The sequence below is a fragment of the Schistocerca gregaria genome, chromosome 7 (genome assembly GCF_023897955.1).
Source record: "Schistocerca gregaria isolate iqSchGreg1 chromosome 7, iqSchGreg1.2, whole genome shotgun sequence".
Classification (NCBI taxonomy): domain Eukaryota; kingdom Metazoa; phylum Arthropoda; class Insecta; order Orthoptera; family Acrididae; genus Schistocerca; species Schistocerca gregaria.
The window spans coordinates 198,842,421-198,861,767 of NC_064926.1; the positions used below are offsets into that span (position 1 = coordinate 198,842,421).

Below are 19,347 nucleotides of genomic sequence, written 5' to 3' on the forward strand. Positions count from 1 at the left end.
CAAGGGCGATATACTTGAGGACAATATTATGGAAATGGAAGAGGATGTAGATGAAGATGAAATGGGAGATACGATACTGCGTGAAGAGTTTGACAGAGCACTGATAGACCTAAGTCGAAACAAGGCCCCAGGAGTAGACAACATTCCATTGGAACTACTGATGGCCTTGGGAGAGCCAGTTCTGACAAAACTCTACCATCTGGTGAGCAAGATGTATGAGACAGGCGAAATACCCTCAGACTTCAAGAAGAATATAATAATTCCAATCCCAAAGAAAGCAGGTGTTGACAGATGTGAAAATTACCGAACTATCAGTTTAATAAGTCACAGCTGCAAAATACTAACACAAATTCTTTACAGACGAATGGAAAAACTAGTAGAAGCCGACCTCGGGGAAGATCAGTTTGGATTCCGTAGAAATACTGGAACACGTGAGGCAATACTGACCCTACGACTTATCTTAGAGGAAAGATTAAGGAAAGGCAAACCTACGTTCCTAGCATTTGTAGACTTAGAGAAAGCTTTTGACAATGTTGACTGGCATACTCTCTTTCAAATTCTAAAGGTGGCAGGGGTAAAATACAGGGAGCGAAAGGCTATTTACAATTTGTACAGAAACCAGATGGCAGTTATAAGAGTCGAGGGACATGAAAGGGAAGCAGTGGTTGGGAAGGGAGTGAGACAGGGTTGTAGCCTCTCCCCGATGTTATTCAATCTGTATATTGAGCAAGTGGTAAAGGAAACAAAAGAAAAATTCGGAGTAGGTATTAAAATCCATGGAGAAGAGATAAAAACTATGAGGTTCGCCGATGACATTGTAATTCTGTCAGAGACAGCAAAGGACTTGGAAGAGCAGTTGAATGGAATGGACAGTGTCTTGAAAGGAGGATATAAGATGAACATCAACAAAAGCAAAACGAGGATAATGGAATGTAGTCGAATTAAGTCTGGTGATGCTGAGGGAATTAGATTAGGAAATGAGACGCTTAAAGTAGTAAAGGAGTTTTGCTATTTGGGGAGCAAAATAACTGATGATGGTCGAAGTAGAGAGGATATAAAATGTAGACTGGCAATGGCAAGGAAAGCGTTTCTGAAGAAGAGAAGTTTGTTAACATCGAGTATAGATTTAAGTGTCAGGAAGTCATTTCTGAAAGTATTTGTATGGAGTGTAGCCATGGATGGAAGTGAAATGTGGATGATAAATCGTTTGGACAAGAAGAGAATAGAATCTTTTGAAATGTGGTGCTACAGAAGAATGCTGAAGATTAGATAGGTAGATCACATAACTAATGAGGAAGTGTTGAACAGGGTTGGGGAGAAGAGAAGTTTGTGTCACAACTTGACCAGAAGAAGGGATCGGTTGGTAGGACATGTTCTGAGGCATCAATGGATCACCAATTTAGTATTGGAGGGCAAAAATCGTACAGGGAGACCAAGAGATGAATACACTAAGCAGATTCAGAAGGATGTAGGTTGCAGTAGGTACTGGGAGATGATGAAGCTTGCACAGGATAGAGTAGCATGGGGAGCTGCATCAAACCAGTCTCTGGACTGAAGACCACAACATAGGCCCCTTGGCTCAGCAGCTGTTGTGGCTGAGCATCTGAAGGATAATTTAGAAAATATTTCGAGATTTCCCCACCATGTTATAGTTCTGGGTGGAGATTTTAATTTTCTGGATATAGACTGGGAGACTCAAACATTCATAACGGGTGGCAGGGACAAAGAGTCCAGTGAAATTTTTTTAAGTGCGTTATCTGAAAACTACCTTGAGCAGTTAAACAGAGAACCGACCCGTGGCGATAACATATTAGACCTTCTGGTGACAAGCAGACCTGAACTATTTGAAACAGTTTACGCAGAACAGGGAATCAGCGATCATAAAGCGGTTACGGCATCGATGAGTTCAGCCGTAAATAGAAATATTAAAAAAGGTAGGAAGATTTTTCTGTTTAGCAAAAGTGACAAAAAGCATATTACAGAGTACCTGATGGCTCAACACAAAAGTTTTGTCTCAAGTACAGATAGTGTTGAGGATCAGTGGACAAAGTTCAAAACCATCGTACAATATGCGTTAGATGAGTATGTGCCAAGCAAGATCGTAAGAGACGGAAAAGAGCCACCGTGGTACAACAACCGAGTTAGAAAACTGCTGCGGAAGCAAAGGGAACTTCACAGCAAACATAAACATAGCCAAAGCCTTGCAGACAAACAAAAATTACGCGAAGCGAAATATAGTGTGAGGAGGGCTATGCGAGAGGCGTTCAATGAATTCGAAAGTAAAGTTCTATGTACTGACTTGGCAGAAAATCCTAAGAAATTTTGGTCTTATGTCAAAGCGGTAGGTGGATCAAAACAAAATGTCCAGACACTCTGCGACCAAAATGGTACTGAAACAGAGGATGACAGGCTAAAGGCTGAAATACTAAATGTCTTTTTCCAAAGCTGTTTCACAGAGGAAGACTGCACTGTAGTTCCTTCTCTAGATTGCCGCACAGATGATAAAACAGTAGGTATCGAAATAGACGACAGGGGGATAGAGAAACAATTAAAATCGCTCAAAAGAGGGAAGGCTGCTGGACCTGGTGGGATACCAGTTCAATTTTACACAGAGTACGTGAAGAAACTTGCCCCCTTCTTGCAGCGGTATACCGTAGGTCTTTAGAAGAGTGTAGCATTCCAAAGGATTGCCAAAGTGCACAGGTCATCCCCGTTTTTGAGAAGGGACGTCGAACAGATGTGCAGAACTATAGACCTATATCTCTAACGTCGATCAGTTGTAGAATTTTGGAACACGTATTATGTTCGAGTATAATGACTTTTCTGGAGACTAGAAATCTACTCTGTAGGAATCAGCATAGGCTTCGAAAAAGACGGTCGTGTGAAACCCAGCTCGTGCTATTCGTCCACGAGACTCAGAGGGCCATAGAGGTTCACAGGTAGATGACGTGTTTCTTGACTTCCGCAAGGCATTTGATACGGTTCCTCAGAGTCGTTTAATAAACAAAGTAAGAGCATATGGACTATCAGACCAATTGTGTGATTGGATTGAAGAGTTCCTAGATAACAGAATGCAGCATGTCATTCTCAGTGGAGAGAAGTCTTCCGAAGTAATAGTGATTTCAGGTGTGCCGCAGGGGAGTGTCGTAGCATCGTTGCTCTTCAGAATATACATAAATGACCTTGGGGATGACATCGGAAGTTCACTGAGGCTTTTTGCGGATGATGCTGTGGTATATCAAGAGGTCGTAACAATAGAAAATTGTACTGAAATGCAGGAGTATCTGCAGTGAATTGACGCATGGTGCAGGGAATGGCAATTGAATCTCAATGTAGACAAGTGTAATGTGCTGCGAATACATAGAAAGAAAGATCCCTTATCATTTAGCTACAAAATAGCAGGTTAGCAACTGGAAGCAGTTAATTCCATAAATTATTTGGGAGTATGCATTAGGAGTGATTTAAAATGGAATGATCATGTAAAGTTGATTGTCGGTGAAGCAGATGCCAGACTGAGTGAGATTCATTGGAAGAATCCTAAGGAAATGCAATCTGAAAACAAAGGAAGTAGGTTACAGTATGCTTGTTCGCCCACTGCTTGAATACTGCTGAGCAATGTGGGATCCGTATCAGATAGGGTTGATAAAAGAGATAGGGAAGATCCAACCATTTAGTAATCGCGAAAGTGTTACAAAGATGATAGATAAACTCCAGGGGAAGACTCTGCAGGAAAGACGCTCAGTAGCTCGGTACAGGCTTTTGTTGAAGTTTCAAGAACATACCTTCACCGAAGAGTCAAGCAGTATATTGCTCCCTCCTACATACATCTGGCGAAGAGACCATGAGGATAAAATCAGAGAGATTAGAGCCCACACAGAAGCATACTGACAATCCTTCTTTCCAAGAACAATACGAGACTGGTATAGAAGGGAGAACCGATAGAAGTACTCAAGATACCCTCCGCCACACACCGTCAGGTGGCTTGCGGAGTATGGATGTAGATGTAGATGTATTTTCACCTGGGAAAGTGTCTCTCTTCACTCATCAAAAAGTGTATTTTTAATTGGTAAATCTGGGCAAAATTCAGGAATTCTATTTCCTTGTCTGCTTATACACCCTGTCTTTAGATGATGAAGTGATCGACAGAATGTATGATAGTGAGATAAAGAAAATTATTCAAATAGTTGGAGTTGAAAATTTAATTGTGATAGATGAATGGAATTTGCTAGTAGAAAAAGGGAGAGATGGAAACGTAATATGAGAACATGGATTAGAGCTAAGGAATGAAACAGAAAGCTGCCTGGTAAAATTTTGCACAAAATGTAATTGAATAACAGACAATACTTGGTTTGTGTAACAAGGTTATACAAAGATGATGTAACTTACCAAATGAAAGCGTTGGTATGTTGATAGGGACACTAACAAACACAAACGCACACACAAAATTCAAGCTTTCGCAACCTTCGGTTGCTTCATCAAGAAAGAGGGAAGGAGAGGAAAAGACAAAAGGATGTGGGTTTTAAGGGAGAGGGTAAGGAGTCATTCCAATCCCGGGAACGGAAAGACAACATCCCTGTGTTACATATGTCTGCTTGTCTCTGTATATGTGCGGATGGATGTGTGTGTGTGTGTGTGTGTGTGTGTGTGTGTGTGTGTGAGCAAGTGTATACCTGTCCCTTTTCCCCCCTAAGGTAAGTCTTTCCACTCCCGGGATTGGAGTGACTCCTTAGCCTCTCCCTTAAAACCCGCATCCTTTCATCTTTCCCTCTCCTTCCCTCTTTCCTGATGAAGTAACCGTGGGTTGCGAAAGCATGAATTTTGTGTGTGTGTTTGTGTTTGTTGGTGTCCCTATCAACATACCAACGCTTTCGTTTCGTAAGTTACATCATCTTTGTTTTTAGATATATTTTCCCATGTGGGGTTTCCCTCGTGTGTGTGTGTGTGTGTGTGTGTGTGTGTGTGTGTGTGAGATAAACTTGGCGAGACAGAAATGTTTCAGATTGATTATATAATGGTAAGACAGGGGTTTCTAAACCAGATTTTAAATTGTAAGACATTTCTAGGGGCAGATGTGAACTCTGCAAATTAAAATTTAATAAATTTCAAAAAACCAAGTGATTAAGGAGAAGGGACATAGAAAAATTGAATGAATGAGAGATTGTTAAGAGTTTCAGAGGGAGTGTTGGCAACATTGAACTGAAACGGTGGAAAGGAATACAGTAACAGATGAATGGGTGGCTTTACAAAGATGAAATGGTGTACACAGTATCTAATTGTTAAAATGATAAGGCTGAAGAATTCTTTGGCAAACCTGAGAAATACCGAATTTAGTAATGAAGGGAGACGATACAAAAACGCAGCAAAGGAAGCAGGTGAAAGGAAATACAGACATCTAAAGAATGAGATTGGCAGAGAATGCAAAATGGCTAAGCAGAATTGGTTAAAGGACAAGTGAAAAGCTGTCAAAGCACATATAACTAGGGGAAAAATATCGAACATCGACAGAAGTAAATCGAGTGTAATGTAGTGCCTTCGAATTAAATTGGGGGATGCTGACGGAACCAGGTTAGGAACTGAGACACTAAAAGTAGTAGATTAGTTGTGCTGTTTGGACAGTAAAGTTACTGTGGCCAAGTAGAGAGGATATAAAATGCATGCTAGCTACCCAAGGAAAGTATTTGTGAAAAGTGGTAACTGTTAACATTGAATACAAGTGTTAGGAAGTCTTCCCTGAAGTTGTTTGTCTGGAGTGTATCCTTGCGCAGAAGTGAAAATTGGACAGTAAGAGAGACTAAGGCTCAAATACAGTAAGAATGTTCAAATGGATGTAGGTTGTTGTTGTTGTGGTGGTCTTCAGTTCTGAGACTGGTTTGATGCAGCTCTCCATGCTACTCTATCCTGTGCAAGCTTCTTCATCTCCCAGTACCTACTGCAACCTACATCCTTCTGAATCTGCTTAGTGTATTCATCTCTTTGGTGTCCCTCTACAATTTTTACCCTCCACACTGCCCTCCAGTATTAAATTGGTGATCCCTTCTTCATCTCCCAGTACCTACTGCAACCTACATCCTTCTGAATCTGCTTAGTGTATTCATCTCTTTGGTCTCCCTCTACAATTTTTACCCTCCACACTGCCCTCCAGTACTAAATTGGTGATCCCTTCTTCTAGTCAAGTTGTGCCACAAACTCCTCTTCTGCCCAATCCTATTCAATACCTCCTCATTAGTTATGTGATATACCCAATTATCTTCAGCATTCTTCTTTAGCACCACATTTTGAAAGCTTCTATTCTCTTCTTGTCCAAACTATTTATCGTCTATGTTTCACTTTCATACATGGCTACACTCCGTACAAATACTTTCAGAAACGATTTCCTGACACTTAAATCTATACTCGATGTTAACAGATTTCTCTTCTTCAGAAGCACTTTCCTTGCCATTGCCAGTCTACATTTTATATCCTCTCTACTTCGACCATCATCAGTTATTTTGCTCCCAAAATAGCAAAACTCCTTTACTACTTTAAGCGTCTCATTTCCTAATCTAATTCCCTCAGCATCACCTGACTTAATTCAACTACATTCCATTATCCTTGTTTTGCTTTTGTTGATGTTCATCTTATATCTTCCTTTCAAGACACTGTCCATTCCATTCAACTGCTCTTCCAAGTCCTTTGCTGCCTCTGACAGAATTACAATGTCGTCGGCAAACCTTAAAGTTTTTATTTCTTCTCCATGGATTTTAATACCTACTCCGAATTTTTCTTTTGTTTTCTTTACTGCTTGCTCAGTATACAGATTGAATAACATCGGGGAGAGGGTACAACCCTGTCTCACTCCGTTCCCAACGACTGCTTCCCTTTCATGTCCCTCGACTCTTATAACTGCCATCTGGTTTCTGTACAAATTGTAAATAGCCTTTCGCTCCCTGTATTTTACCTTTGCCACCTTCACAATTTGAAAGAGAGTATTCCAGTCAACATTGTCAAATGCTTTCCCTAAGACTACAAATGCTAGAAACATAGGTTTGCCTTTCCTTAATCTTTCTTCTACGATAAGTCATAGCGTTAGTATTTCTTCACGTGTTCCAATAGTTCTACGGAATCCAAACTTATCTTCCCCAAGGTCGGCTTCTACCAGTTTTTCCATTCGTCTGTAAAGAACTCGCGTTAGTATTTTGCAGCTGTGACTTATTAAACTGATAGTTTGGTAATTTTCACACCTGTCAACACCTGCTTTCTTTGGGATTGGAATTATTATATTCTTCTTGAAGTCTGAGGGTATTTCGCCTGATGTAGGTAGCAGTAGTTATTCAGAAATGAAGAAGTGTGCACGGATTAGATTATTGTGGGGGGCTGCATCATAAGAATCTTCAGACTGAATATCACAGTGACAACAAACTTCTTGTTACCAGCCACCAGGCACTGATCAGCTAAAACATTATGAGAGCTTCATAATAAAGTGTTGATCCACCTTTGGAAAGAATTCAGCAGTGATTCTGTGTGTGGGTATCCGCTGCATCATACTACTGGCCCCACAACTCTGTGTGCACAGCACAGTGCATGTTTTGAACAGCTGTTTGCCTAGCTGCGACAGCATAGCTGGACATGACCATCAAGCTGACATTGATCCTCAGTCAAATCTTGATGATCCTATGTTAGCTGTAACCATAATTGATGTCGTTGGTCAATTTGGGAACACTTGGGGGTTGTGAGCTATGGAGCTCATGAGTGTGCACTGAATGGTGTGCTCTGAAACACTTGTGACTGAATCACCATTCTACTCTGCCATCAGATCTACCGAGATGCTTTGCAGAATGGGAAAGCCTGCAACCTCCACAGGATGTGATGAGGTATGGGCATCCACACGTTGTCATGTACTTATGGATTCATTACCCTTCAACTGCTTTCCATTGATCAAGGCAGTATCACGTGAAGAGCTGGTCAGCTTCCCTATTTCCGAGGTGGTCATTCCAGGGTGTTGAGCCATTTTGTTCTGTCCATTGTGAAGGTCACTTATGTCAGTGGGTTTCCTCTTATCATCACTAGAATGTTTTCCTATTTGTGTCTGCTCGTCAGTGTGTGTGTGTGTGTGTGTGTGTGTGTGTGTATACAATAGTTATATTTAAGAATGGAAAAACATTACTAAAAATATTTTACCGCTGTTAATTTTTATTACAAACCACCCTTTGCTTGCAAAGACATCTACCACAAGCTGTGTCTTTTATTTTGAATGAGTGTGGACTTTTATGACCATTTGTAGATTTCATTGAAATTCTGCATTTGCAGACATGTCACGTTTATATTGATTACAATGCCTTGACTACACTTAGAGATAGCAGAAAACTTTTTCATGTGTTTTGGTGTGAGAAATTTTTTGTTAGGCTGCTAAAACTTACAATTTAGTTTTTTCCTATCATCCAGATAGCTTACCTTTGATATCCATCATATGCTATATATAGAAATATTATGTATTCATTGAAACTCATTGAATTATTTCAATTTTTGTAGTATGCAGCAAACCAGAAGTTTGGTCTTTGTGAGGCATTATTGACTGTCGGTGACTGGACTCACGCAGAGCAGTTAACACGAAAACTTCCAGAACATTGTGCAATGGATCAACCACCTGTTGCGCGGGCTCTATGTCAGCTCATACATGTTCTCATAGAACCAGTTTATCGTATGTGAGTATTCTTTATGTTGCACATTTAGACTACTATGGAAGCAGTTTGTTTTATTTTGCAACAATATAGTGAATCCACTTGTCTGGTGTATAACACAGTACACTAATTTTTTGTTAAATGTCTTTTGAAGGGTTCCTTATATTGTGTGAAGGAGTATAGTAGACTACCATAAAATATTCAGCCAGTATTGAATCTAAATTGTAATCAGTGTGGCACTAAGTGAAACACTGAAATTATTTGGTACATTTGCGGGTTTATTTTTTTTACGGAATCAGTAGAAGGTCTAAAGTTAACTGTTCATCTAATACTTGCATTGAGTGGTGGACTGGCACATAAATAAGATCCAACTATTGCTGTGCTTTGCTTTCAAACAATGCTCCTCCTCAGAGCTAACAAAACACACACACACACACACACACACACACACACACACACACACACACACACACAAAACACAGAGAGAGAGAGAGAGAGAGAGATTGTTTGTCTTCCATTTCTTAGTTAATTATCATGCAATAATCTCAAACTTTTTCACCTGCTTACACAGTGTTTTTCGCCAGCTTACACAGTGTATGCTGGATGAAAATGACATAGACCACTTTCAACTTTGCTTCAGTAAATATTTGTTTTTCATACATTCTTGAATACTATTTCAGCAGTCTTCACTGAGAATTCTGAATGAGAACTGACAGTCTAGAATTACAAATCAGGATAATAGGTTCATTCATTCATTTTACACAGAATGCAGTCATTATTATTTCATGTGGTGTTTACACTTGGGATAGCCCACTGTTCCAACTTAGACCGACGATTAATGTAGTGTATACAGTGCTCCCACAAAAGTACTTCACTTGCCAAGTTACTGCCATAACCATTCCATCTTGAAGACACGCATTCTCTCTTGCCCTTGTTTTCCGTATGTTCACAGAACAGTGAAACCATGCAATAGCTGCCCTCTCTTAAATAATACTTTGTTTTATTATTTTTTCATTCTCAGTTTTTCGGTAAGGAATATGTAGAGATCTGCATATCTCTCCAGCACAGTGTTTGTTGAAATGTAACAATACAGAACCAACAGCCATCATGTTGATATGGTTTGTTAGGCGACCAGTTTTGACGTATCAATGGTGTAATCTTCAGGCCAGTCTCATGAATAACACCAAGTGCCACTCAAGCATGTATAAGACAAGGCACCAGTATTTCTATTTCGTTTCATAGCTATCCAAAATTCATGAGCACACATTCGTGAATGTCAGTGTGTAGTGCCAAATGGGGTTGGCCCCTCAACATGAAGCAGTTGAAGGAATGGGGAATGACGGTGTGTGTCAGTCAGTGAACAGTTACTTTGCTCTGTGATGGTATTCTTTATTACAAAATGGCCCATAGACAATATTTTGATGACTTCACAAGTGGAAGAATCACCAGGAAACTGGAAGGAGGACAAAGTGCGACAGGTGTAGCTCAGCAGACCGATACTGCTCACAGCATTGTTTCACAAACATTGGGAGCCCCAAACCACAGGCACTGCTACAGGAGGGATAAGAGATGGCTAGCTGCGGTCAACTACAACAGAAGATGACTGCTACATTGTACAACAGTCTAGGACCCACATGAAACAGTGGATGCAATTGTAACCATATTTAACAGCAATGCAGGGCACTCAGTCTCGCGTGCCACACTAGCACAGCAACTGCATTGGGGTGATCGCTTTGCCTGATGATCAGTACATTGTGTTCTCTTGATACCAGCACATTGGCAGCAACGTTTAATGGTGCCAAGAGCAGGGGGACTGAACCACCGTAGTTAAAACTTACGGGCTGAGAGGCCATGGTCGATCTGTAAAACTTTAACATCCCCTTCTTCTTCTTTGACCAAGGCCTCTCAGCATGGAAGTTTGAACTAATGAAGATGCCCTCTGTGAAAGCCTACACTTTATGATTAGTCTGAATTGTGATTCTGGATGTACCCTCAAATGGCAGCAAGTGGTAGCACAAAATGCACCCCAAGAAGATTGTCGTACGTGATCTGAATACAGCCCTGACTTCATTTTGATGAAAGACAATGCACGACTGCATCAAACACAGCAAGTATGGGAGCTCTTCGAACAAGGAAACATTTGGCGAATGGACTGGCCTACTTGTTCTCCTACCTTAAATCTCATCGAGCATGTGTGGGATGCATTGGGGAGACGTACTGCAGCACATCCACATGCACCTCATGGGATCGTACTGAATTGCAATGACTTCAGTGTAATTATTGTCTTTGAATTAAATTGTTATTTCTGCTTGTCTCACTGAGTAGTTATTTCATTTACGTTCTGCACTATACCATAATGGTTCTTTCTACATTTGGTCCAAATTTCATTGAGCTGTGTTACTTTTTATTGACACAGCATGCTGAAGTTAACTTTCATATTTAAGTTTTGCACATAAGTGTATTATTGTCTGGACTGGAGGGGCGTGTACACCTATTTGATGGGCAGGTGTCTTGACAGGATTTATAAATGATTTGCACTTGCCAACACCATACTCATATTCAGAAAAAAAGAAACCCTTTTATTTTATTCTCTAGTGGGTATTACATGGTGATCATCAGGTGGGGCGGGTGGGTGGGGGGGTGATATGCTAACTTCAGTAGCCCAAGACTTATCGTGGAGGAGGAGGAAGGTGGAAAAGTAACAAAGGCTAAGAAACTTAGTGCCTGCTCTGGGCAGTAACTCAAGACAGAAGAGAGCATAGTTTTGTGGGGACTGTCCAGAGGTCTCTTTCGCTCACAAGCCAGGTGACTGCGACGTTGATGTGGTGGCAGGATGACTTTGCTGATGACAGTTCAGGCCTATTCCGACGTGAAACAATTGGTTGTGTTTGTATTGGTGAAAAGGGTTTGGATGAAAGTTGCCTTTCTGTAAAATTTAAATAATAAACATTTCTCATGTTTGGAGGCTGGGGTCATCCTGTAGATCCGACACCTCTCCGTGAAACGATTCAACACAGGTGAATTCAACAATCTCAGTGGGGCTTGGACCGTGGGGGTAATAAATTTTACTTTCATTTAACAATTCATATCTTGAATTGTGATTATAATTATTATGTCGCTGTTTGGTGACAGCAGTTGGTGCCGCAGAATGGTGGTGATGTGTTAACAAGGGTGGCAGAAGCTCGTTTCAGAGACAGTTTTGAGGAGTACAAGCTAATGAAACGTGTGTGTCGCAGGGGAGTGTCGAAAGACCGTTGCTATTCACAATATACATAAATGACCTTGTGGATGACATCGGAAGTTCGCTGAGGCTTTTTGCGGATGATGCTGTGGTATATCAAGAGGTTGTAACAATGGAAAATTGTACTGAAATGCAGGAGGGTCTGCAACGAATTGATGCATGGTGCAGGGAATGGCAATTGAATCTCAATGTAGACAAGTTTAATGTGCTGCGAATACATAGAAAGAAAGATCCCTTATCATTTAGCTACAATATAGCAAGTCAGCAACTGGAAGCAGTTAATTCCATAAATTATCTGGGAGTACGCATTATCAGTGATTTAAAATGGAATGATCATATAACGGAATCATAAAATGGAATGATCATATAAAGTTGATCGTTGGTAAAGCAGATGCCAGACTGAGATTCATTGGAAGAATCCTAAGGAAATGCAATCTGAAAACAAAGCAAGTAGGTTACAGTACACTTGTTCACCCACTGCTTGAATACTGCTCAGCAGTGTGGGATCCGTACCAGATAGGATTGATAGAAGAGATAGAGAAGATCCAACGGAGAGCGGCGCTCTTCGTTACAGGATCATTTAGTAGTCGCGAAAGCGTTACGGAAATGATAGATAAACTCCAGTGGAAGACTCTGCAGGAGAGACGCTCAGTAGCTCGGTACGGGCTTTTGTTAAAGTTTCAAGAACATACCTTCACTGAGGGGTCAAGCAGTATATTGCTCCCTCCTACGTATATCTTGTGAAGAGACCATGAGGATAAAATCAGAGAGATTAGAGCCGACACAGAGGCATACCGACAATCCTTCTTTCCACGAACAATACGAGACTGGAATAGAAGGGAGAACCGATAGAGGTACTCAAGGTACCCTCCGCCACACACTGTCAGGTGGCTTGCAAGTATGGATGTAGATGTGGATGTGGATGATAAGAATTATAATGTCATAATTGTATTTAATTTATTAAAGAACTGTTACAAAACAGAAAATATGTTAATTTGTGGTGGGAACCAAATCAACTACTTGATTAAGTCTTTCTGAGTATCAGTTTTCACCTCAGTACAAACCACTGAATCTCAGAAAAAACAGGTGATCATCTGGAGAAGCTGAAGATGTTCAACTCCATAACTTGCGTTTGGAAGTATAAAGTTACGCTCTGTATCGGAATAACAGACAGGACAGAAGTCACTGAAGGAGCGGGTATGTTAACTAATATAACATACTTGTGAAATGCCACAATATAGGTGGCAGCCCAGTGTAGTGTTATTTGTTGTGTCCTTGTGCCATCAAGTGATTCAAGAGCTGTAGAAACTCGGTGTGAGTACCTGGAAGAACTGGCAAGTCAGGGTGTGTGCTCAGAGAAAACTCACATTCAAGAATAAATCAAAGCAATGGTTCAATAGTGGCATTGAAAGTCTCTTTCAGTTGCATGGAGAACTGGAAACAACATCTGAGGATATCACAGTGGGTTGCTGTGAATGGAGCTCTACTGTTATTTAGCATTGGCATGTATAGCATTATGCGATAATGAAGAACCAAATGTCAGATAGTACAGTACTGATTCTCCAAGAAAATTTGCATGCTGAAAACCACACTGTAAAGCTTAATATCAACTGGGGTCTAATTCATAGTGAATGTGGACAAACTAGTGAGCACTTCAAGCCGAATTATGCATTTAGTACAGTTTACGAAATTCTGATGCTCCTGGAGCATCCTCTGATGTCCTGTTTCTTGTATGACGTAATGTAAGGTCTCTTAATGCTTTATACTTAGAACTAACGGGCATCACAGCTGTGCACGGGCAGTAATGCCTGTTTTGTGGCACTGTATGGCAAATGCTAAAACCAACCTATTTCTAATAGGTCTCAGGAAAATATTGGGAATGGTGGTTTGAAAAGCGTGACTTTCAAAGTAAATTTCATTTTACGCAAGATGAATTACATTACATGTGAGAATGTGGGATGAATTTCCTAAGTCGCAGAGTGTTTGAGTTTCATTTAAAACTTAACACTTTTGAGAACCAACCACTTAGAAGAATTTTGATCCCAGAAGACCAGACATATATGTCATTATTTTAAATTTTACTGGCTTATTTGTGTGATGTATCTTCAATTGTAATACAAGCAAAAAAAGACCTATATTACATGTGAAAGCTTGGCTTCTCACGTAGTGTATTAATGTTCAATATCAATATTATGTGTGAAAGCTTAGCTTTTTTTGTAGCTACACTGTGTATATTAATGTGAATCACTAAGTTTTCCTCCTGTTTGTTCACACTACTTAACAGTGATTTTACTATTGGCTGACTACATCATGTGTCCTATGCTCTGAATATCTGCTGTCATTCGCTGGCGAGATCACGTGACATGAGCTGTGATTAGCTTACAGAAGGGCATCCCAAGCTCGATTTCAATGCTTCTGAAACTAACATGCTGTGTTTGATGGAATACTAATTTATACTTTCCTAATACGAAAATATACAGCATATATATGTTGCTGCACATGAAAGATACTTCCAAAATGGTTGTGTGTGTGGTTGTTGTTGCTGGTTGGTAACCCCCCCCCCCCCCCTGGAAAATGTGTATTTTTACTCATTTTATTAAGGTTTGAAGCTCCTCTTTTCATTCTTCCGTGTTTGCGATTTAAAAACTGGGTTGTTTTGGAAATCAGCCTTACGCAAACACAATTAGTTTATTTTGTATTTACCCTGGTAAATAAGGCTGATTTCCTAAACAACCCAGTATTTTTATCCAGGAAAAAGTGTATTTTTTAGCGGGGTATTTGGGAAAAATTTGGTCCTCGTATACACCCTGCCTGTAATATTGCTTTCTACTTTTTCGTTACTATTCTCGCTTATTTTCCCATGTTATTTTCGATGTCTTGTATCTCGTCCTACCAACCCCTCCCCACCACCCACTCCTCCTCCTCCTCCTCCTCCTCTCTTTTACACTTTGCATCTACTAACTTCATCTAATCTTGTCACATATGCCATCTCCCTCCTTCACATTTATCCACCCACAGACCTGCAAAATACATTAAAAATTATTATTATTATTTTTCTTTGATCTCATTGTGTTCACATGCCAATTTCAGTTGGTTTTTGCCTTTCGCTATTGGCTTATTCCATCAGATTTCATCTTGTTTCCCCTTACTTCATCCATTTCATCCTTTTCGTAATTTACCCATTTTTTGCACATATTTCTGTGTTACTTACATATTTTTGCGTGTTTTTCCCACCATCAGAAAAATTTCTGTATCCCTAGCCAAAATTATCTCTCACATACTGTTCCAGCGTTGTTGCTTTGCTCAAGGAATCGCCCCAAATTGCATTACCATCAAATTGCCCACCTCAGGCTGCAACCCTTCCTTCCTCAGTGACCTGCATTTGTTCAGATTGTGCCAACCCTTAACCCTCACCAACATTCTCGTTCAAAACCATATCAATCAGGCCCAAACGTCCTCGCAGTACCTCATATACACCCACAAAATACCCCATATACTGAGAGAATCTCTGCTCTCATATACACCCACACTTTGGACTACCACTAACCACCATCTCTACAACAACCTCCAAACCTCCCCACACCCCATCGTAGCTGACAAACCCTGTCTCACAGATCTACGACATTTACCTTACCCTCAAAAACTCACTCTCACCACCATACAGAATCCAGAACCCAAACAGACCCGAAACACAGTCATGAACCATTCCTCCAAAAGCCTTATCCCCCCAGAAGTATCAGTCCTTTCCAAAGGCACCATCTTTCATTCCATTCCCAGATTCAGCCATGCAGAGCTTGTTAAGGATCTTCTCTCCTCCTCCCGGTCTTTCTAGTGGAAATACTTTTTCAATGTTAAATCACACTCAACCAGAGACCGATGTTGAACTCTGCCTGACTCAGTTCACTCCTCCATCCAGTTGTGATCCACCACCACTGCCCCAAATCATCCCTATTAACTTTCCAGAATGTCTTAACCTTGAACCATCCTCATAACCATTGCCCAAATCCTTCAACATTCAAACCGACCTAACTGATCTCGATCTTACAATCGTACCTGCTGACAAAGGCTCCGCCCCTGTTCTTTTGAATTGCAAGGATTACTGGGCAGAAGAACTCCACCAGCTGTCAGATTCGTCATCTACAAACCCTGCCACAGTGACCCCGTTCCAGAAATGCAGCAGGATCTCCAGTCTCTCCTCAAAAACTTAGGCCCATTCGAGCACCTCTTTCCAGAGTCCATCTGTCTCACCACTCCTACCACTCTCCATACTCCTACCTTCTAAGTGCTTCTTAAAGTCAGTAAACCCAACCAACTAGGGCACCCCATTGTGGCCGGTTACCATGCCACCACTGAGAGAATCTCTGCTCTCATAGACCAAAATCTTCAGCCGATTACCCACAACGTATCCTCCTATATACAAGATACCAACCATTTCCGCCAACGACTCCCCACAGTTCCTATACCTTTATCACATGGTGCCCTCTTCATCACTATTGATCCCACCCCCTTTACACTAATATCTCTAATGCCCATGGCCTTACTGCTATTGAACACTATGATTCCAAACACACAATGAATTCCAAATTTACAATCTTCTTTGTAGTTGCTGTGACCAACCATATCCTCACCACAATTACCTCTCCTTTGAAGGCATTACCTATAAACAAATCCAGGTTACAGCTATGAGCACCTGCACAGCATCATTCTATGCCAACCTATTCATGGGTCATCTAGAGGAATCCTTCCTAAACACACAGGATCCCAAATCTTTCGCTTTGTTCAGATTCATTGGTGACATCTTAGTGGTCTACACCAAGGGTGAGGCCACCCTATCCACATTCCTCCAGAACCTCGACACCTCCGTGATTCGTTTTGCCTGCTCCTACTCAACCTAACAAGCCACCTTTCTTGATGGTGATCTTCACCTCATAGGTGGCTACATTGGTACCTCTGTCCATATCAAACCTACCAACCCACACCAATACCTCCACTTTTACAGCTGCCACTCATTCCATGCCAAGAATTCCCTTCCATATGGTCTAGCCACCCATGCCCGTTGCATCTGTAGTGACAAGCGGTCCCTCTCGAAAAACATCAAGGATCCCACTGAGTCCTTCACGGATCGTAGTTACCTTCCAGACCTTGTATAAAAACAGATCCCCTGTGCCTTACCTCCCCAATCAACCACCAGCTCCCAAGTTCAATTTTCCAGCCACAGAAGAGCATTCCCCCCGTGACAGTACCACCCAGGCCTGGAGCAACTGAATCACATTCTTCACCAGGAATTCAACTAACTCTCTTGTGCCCTGAAATGAGGAATGTCCTACCCATTATCCTCCCCACCCCTCCCACAGTGATATTTTGCTGCCCATCAAACCAACACAATATTCTTGTCCATCCCTGCACAACTCCTGCTCCCAACGCCTTGCCTCATCGCTCATATTCCTATAATAGACTTAGATGACTTTCCCATACGCTCTCCCTCCACCACCCATCCAGTCCAGTCATAAGTGTCACCTATCTCATCAAAGGCAGGGCAACCTGTGAAACCTGTTATGTGAGCTACAACTACTGTGCTGCATTGTATTTGGGTATGACAACTAAAAAGCTGTGTGTCTGCATAAATGGCCACTGACAAACTGTGGCCAAGAAACACCTGGACTATCCCATTGCTGTGCACCCTGCCCCACACGATGTTCTTCATTTCAGTTGACTGCTTTACAGCCTGTCGCATCTGGATCCTCCCCACAAATACAGTCTTTACTGAACTGTGTACATGGGAACTCTCCCTGCAATAAATCCTATGTTCCTGTAATTCTCTTAGCCTAAACCTTCATTAGTCACTGTCATTACTCATCCAGCCCCTACCCTGTTCCCCTTGCAGCACTCCACCAATGCTTCCAGTCTTTTTACTTCTCTACTTTTCCGCTACTCCCTCCCCTGCTCTCTGTCTAACTTCGTGACTGCATGCAGCTGCCCTACGCTCTCTCCTCCTCGTCTCTGTACGCTCCCACAAGCAGCACTTAACTGTACCCTGCCCCATATCCCTCCCCCTCCCTGCCTCAGCCTCCTCCTCCTCCCACTTCCTGGTTGCTTCTCCCATCATGCACTGCTGCTTGCATTTTGGCCCCAACAGGTAGAGACGGAGATTGTGTGTGTGTGTGTGTGTGTGTGTGTGTGTGTGTGTGTGTGTGTGTGTGTGTGTTTTGTTTATTTCTGATGAAAGTCTTGTTGGCCAAAGGCTCACTTTCTGAAATCTTTTTGTTGTGCCTATCTTCGACTCGGCATCTCATGCTTACTACTACTGCTATTCAAAGGTATCTAAATTTCTGACTCTCATTAATGCAAGACTAAATGTTGGAACAAGTATTCAAGGTGTCCTCTCTTGTTGTAAAGTTGTGACAACTCAACTACCTCAATTATTTCACTAAAATGCTGTGTGAATGTAACATTAGAAATATACTCAGATAGCACTTCTGACATTGAGGGGAATTCCAAAAGGCAGCTAAGTAAAAGCCAAGGCAGGTGATGACAACACTCTTGTATCATTTCACATGCAGTAGATAAACGAATTTGTGTGACCCTGCGGTGACCAGGCTTAACACTAGTTAGTCCTATAAAACAGCAAGTGTCATTATGACACATGACTACTACTAACACACTATCGTCAACCTCTCCCATAGACTTACAAAATAACACTTGGTATTATGTTGGGTAAAACAAAATATTACATGAAAACCAAACAGAGGTAAAAATCAGAGCATTTAATTCATGTAAAATACAGAAGTTGCAATAAATTTGAAGATACGGAAATAAAAGCTTGTCATTGGGACATAAAATAAATGGAGAGCAGACAAGGCTGCTTGGGTAACAGTCAGAGTGCTACAGAAAACAGTTTGCTAGTGTTCCCTTTTGTTGTACAGGCAATGGAGTTTTTTTAAGCACTGTTGTGACGACAACAAAGAACCAATAAAAATGGTGATACCACAAACATTAGCCTTGAAGAACCACAAGAAAGGTTCTGAGTTTGTGACAGTTCATCAGAAACAAAACTCATGGGTTCTGAGTTTGTGACAGTTCATCAGAAACAAAACTCATGGACATAGAAAGATTCATGCGAGTGCTGGAAATCGATGTGAAGAATAGCTCAGTGGAAATCAGAGAAACTTGTACAAATCAGGGGGAGGAAAACACTTAATTTTGGTATCACCCTTCGGGATCTAGGTCAAAGACTTCCAAGGTGCCATCTTCCTTAGACAAGGTATAGATGTCCACTATAGGCAACCACCCACATTCTAGATTGTCATCCAGGGCTGAATGAAGTGCAGGTCCATTGTCTGCCTGATTGATACTAAGGAACCTTTAGCATTTGTAAAGTGGATGTTGTAAGGTTGATAATGCGCCGTATAGGCAAGATTTTTTTTTTTTAATAATAATAAAAAAATTGCG

General features: G+C 41.2%; 1 protein-coding gene across 3 annotated transcripts in view; it reads left to right on the forward strand.

Annotated features, from left to right (window-relative positions):
• Positions 1-19,347, forward strand: part of LOC126281938 (THO complex subunit 2) — a 292,749-nt gene that overhangs the window by 82,492 nt on the left and 190,910 nt on the right. For all 3 annotated transcript variants that reach the window (XM_049981284.1, XM_049981285.1, XM_049981286.1), the window contains exon 9: positions 8,509-8,681. In XM_049981284.1, coding sequence (XP_049837241.1) covers positions 8,509-8,681 — 173 coding nt within the window. The remainder of the gene's footprint in view (positions 1-8,508; positions 8,682-19,347) is intronic.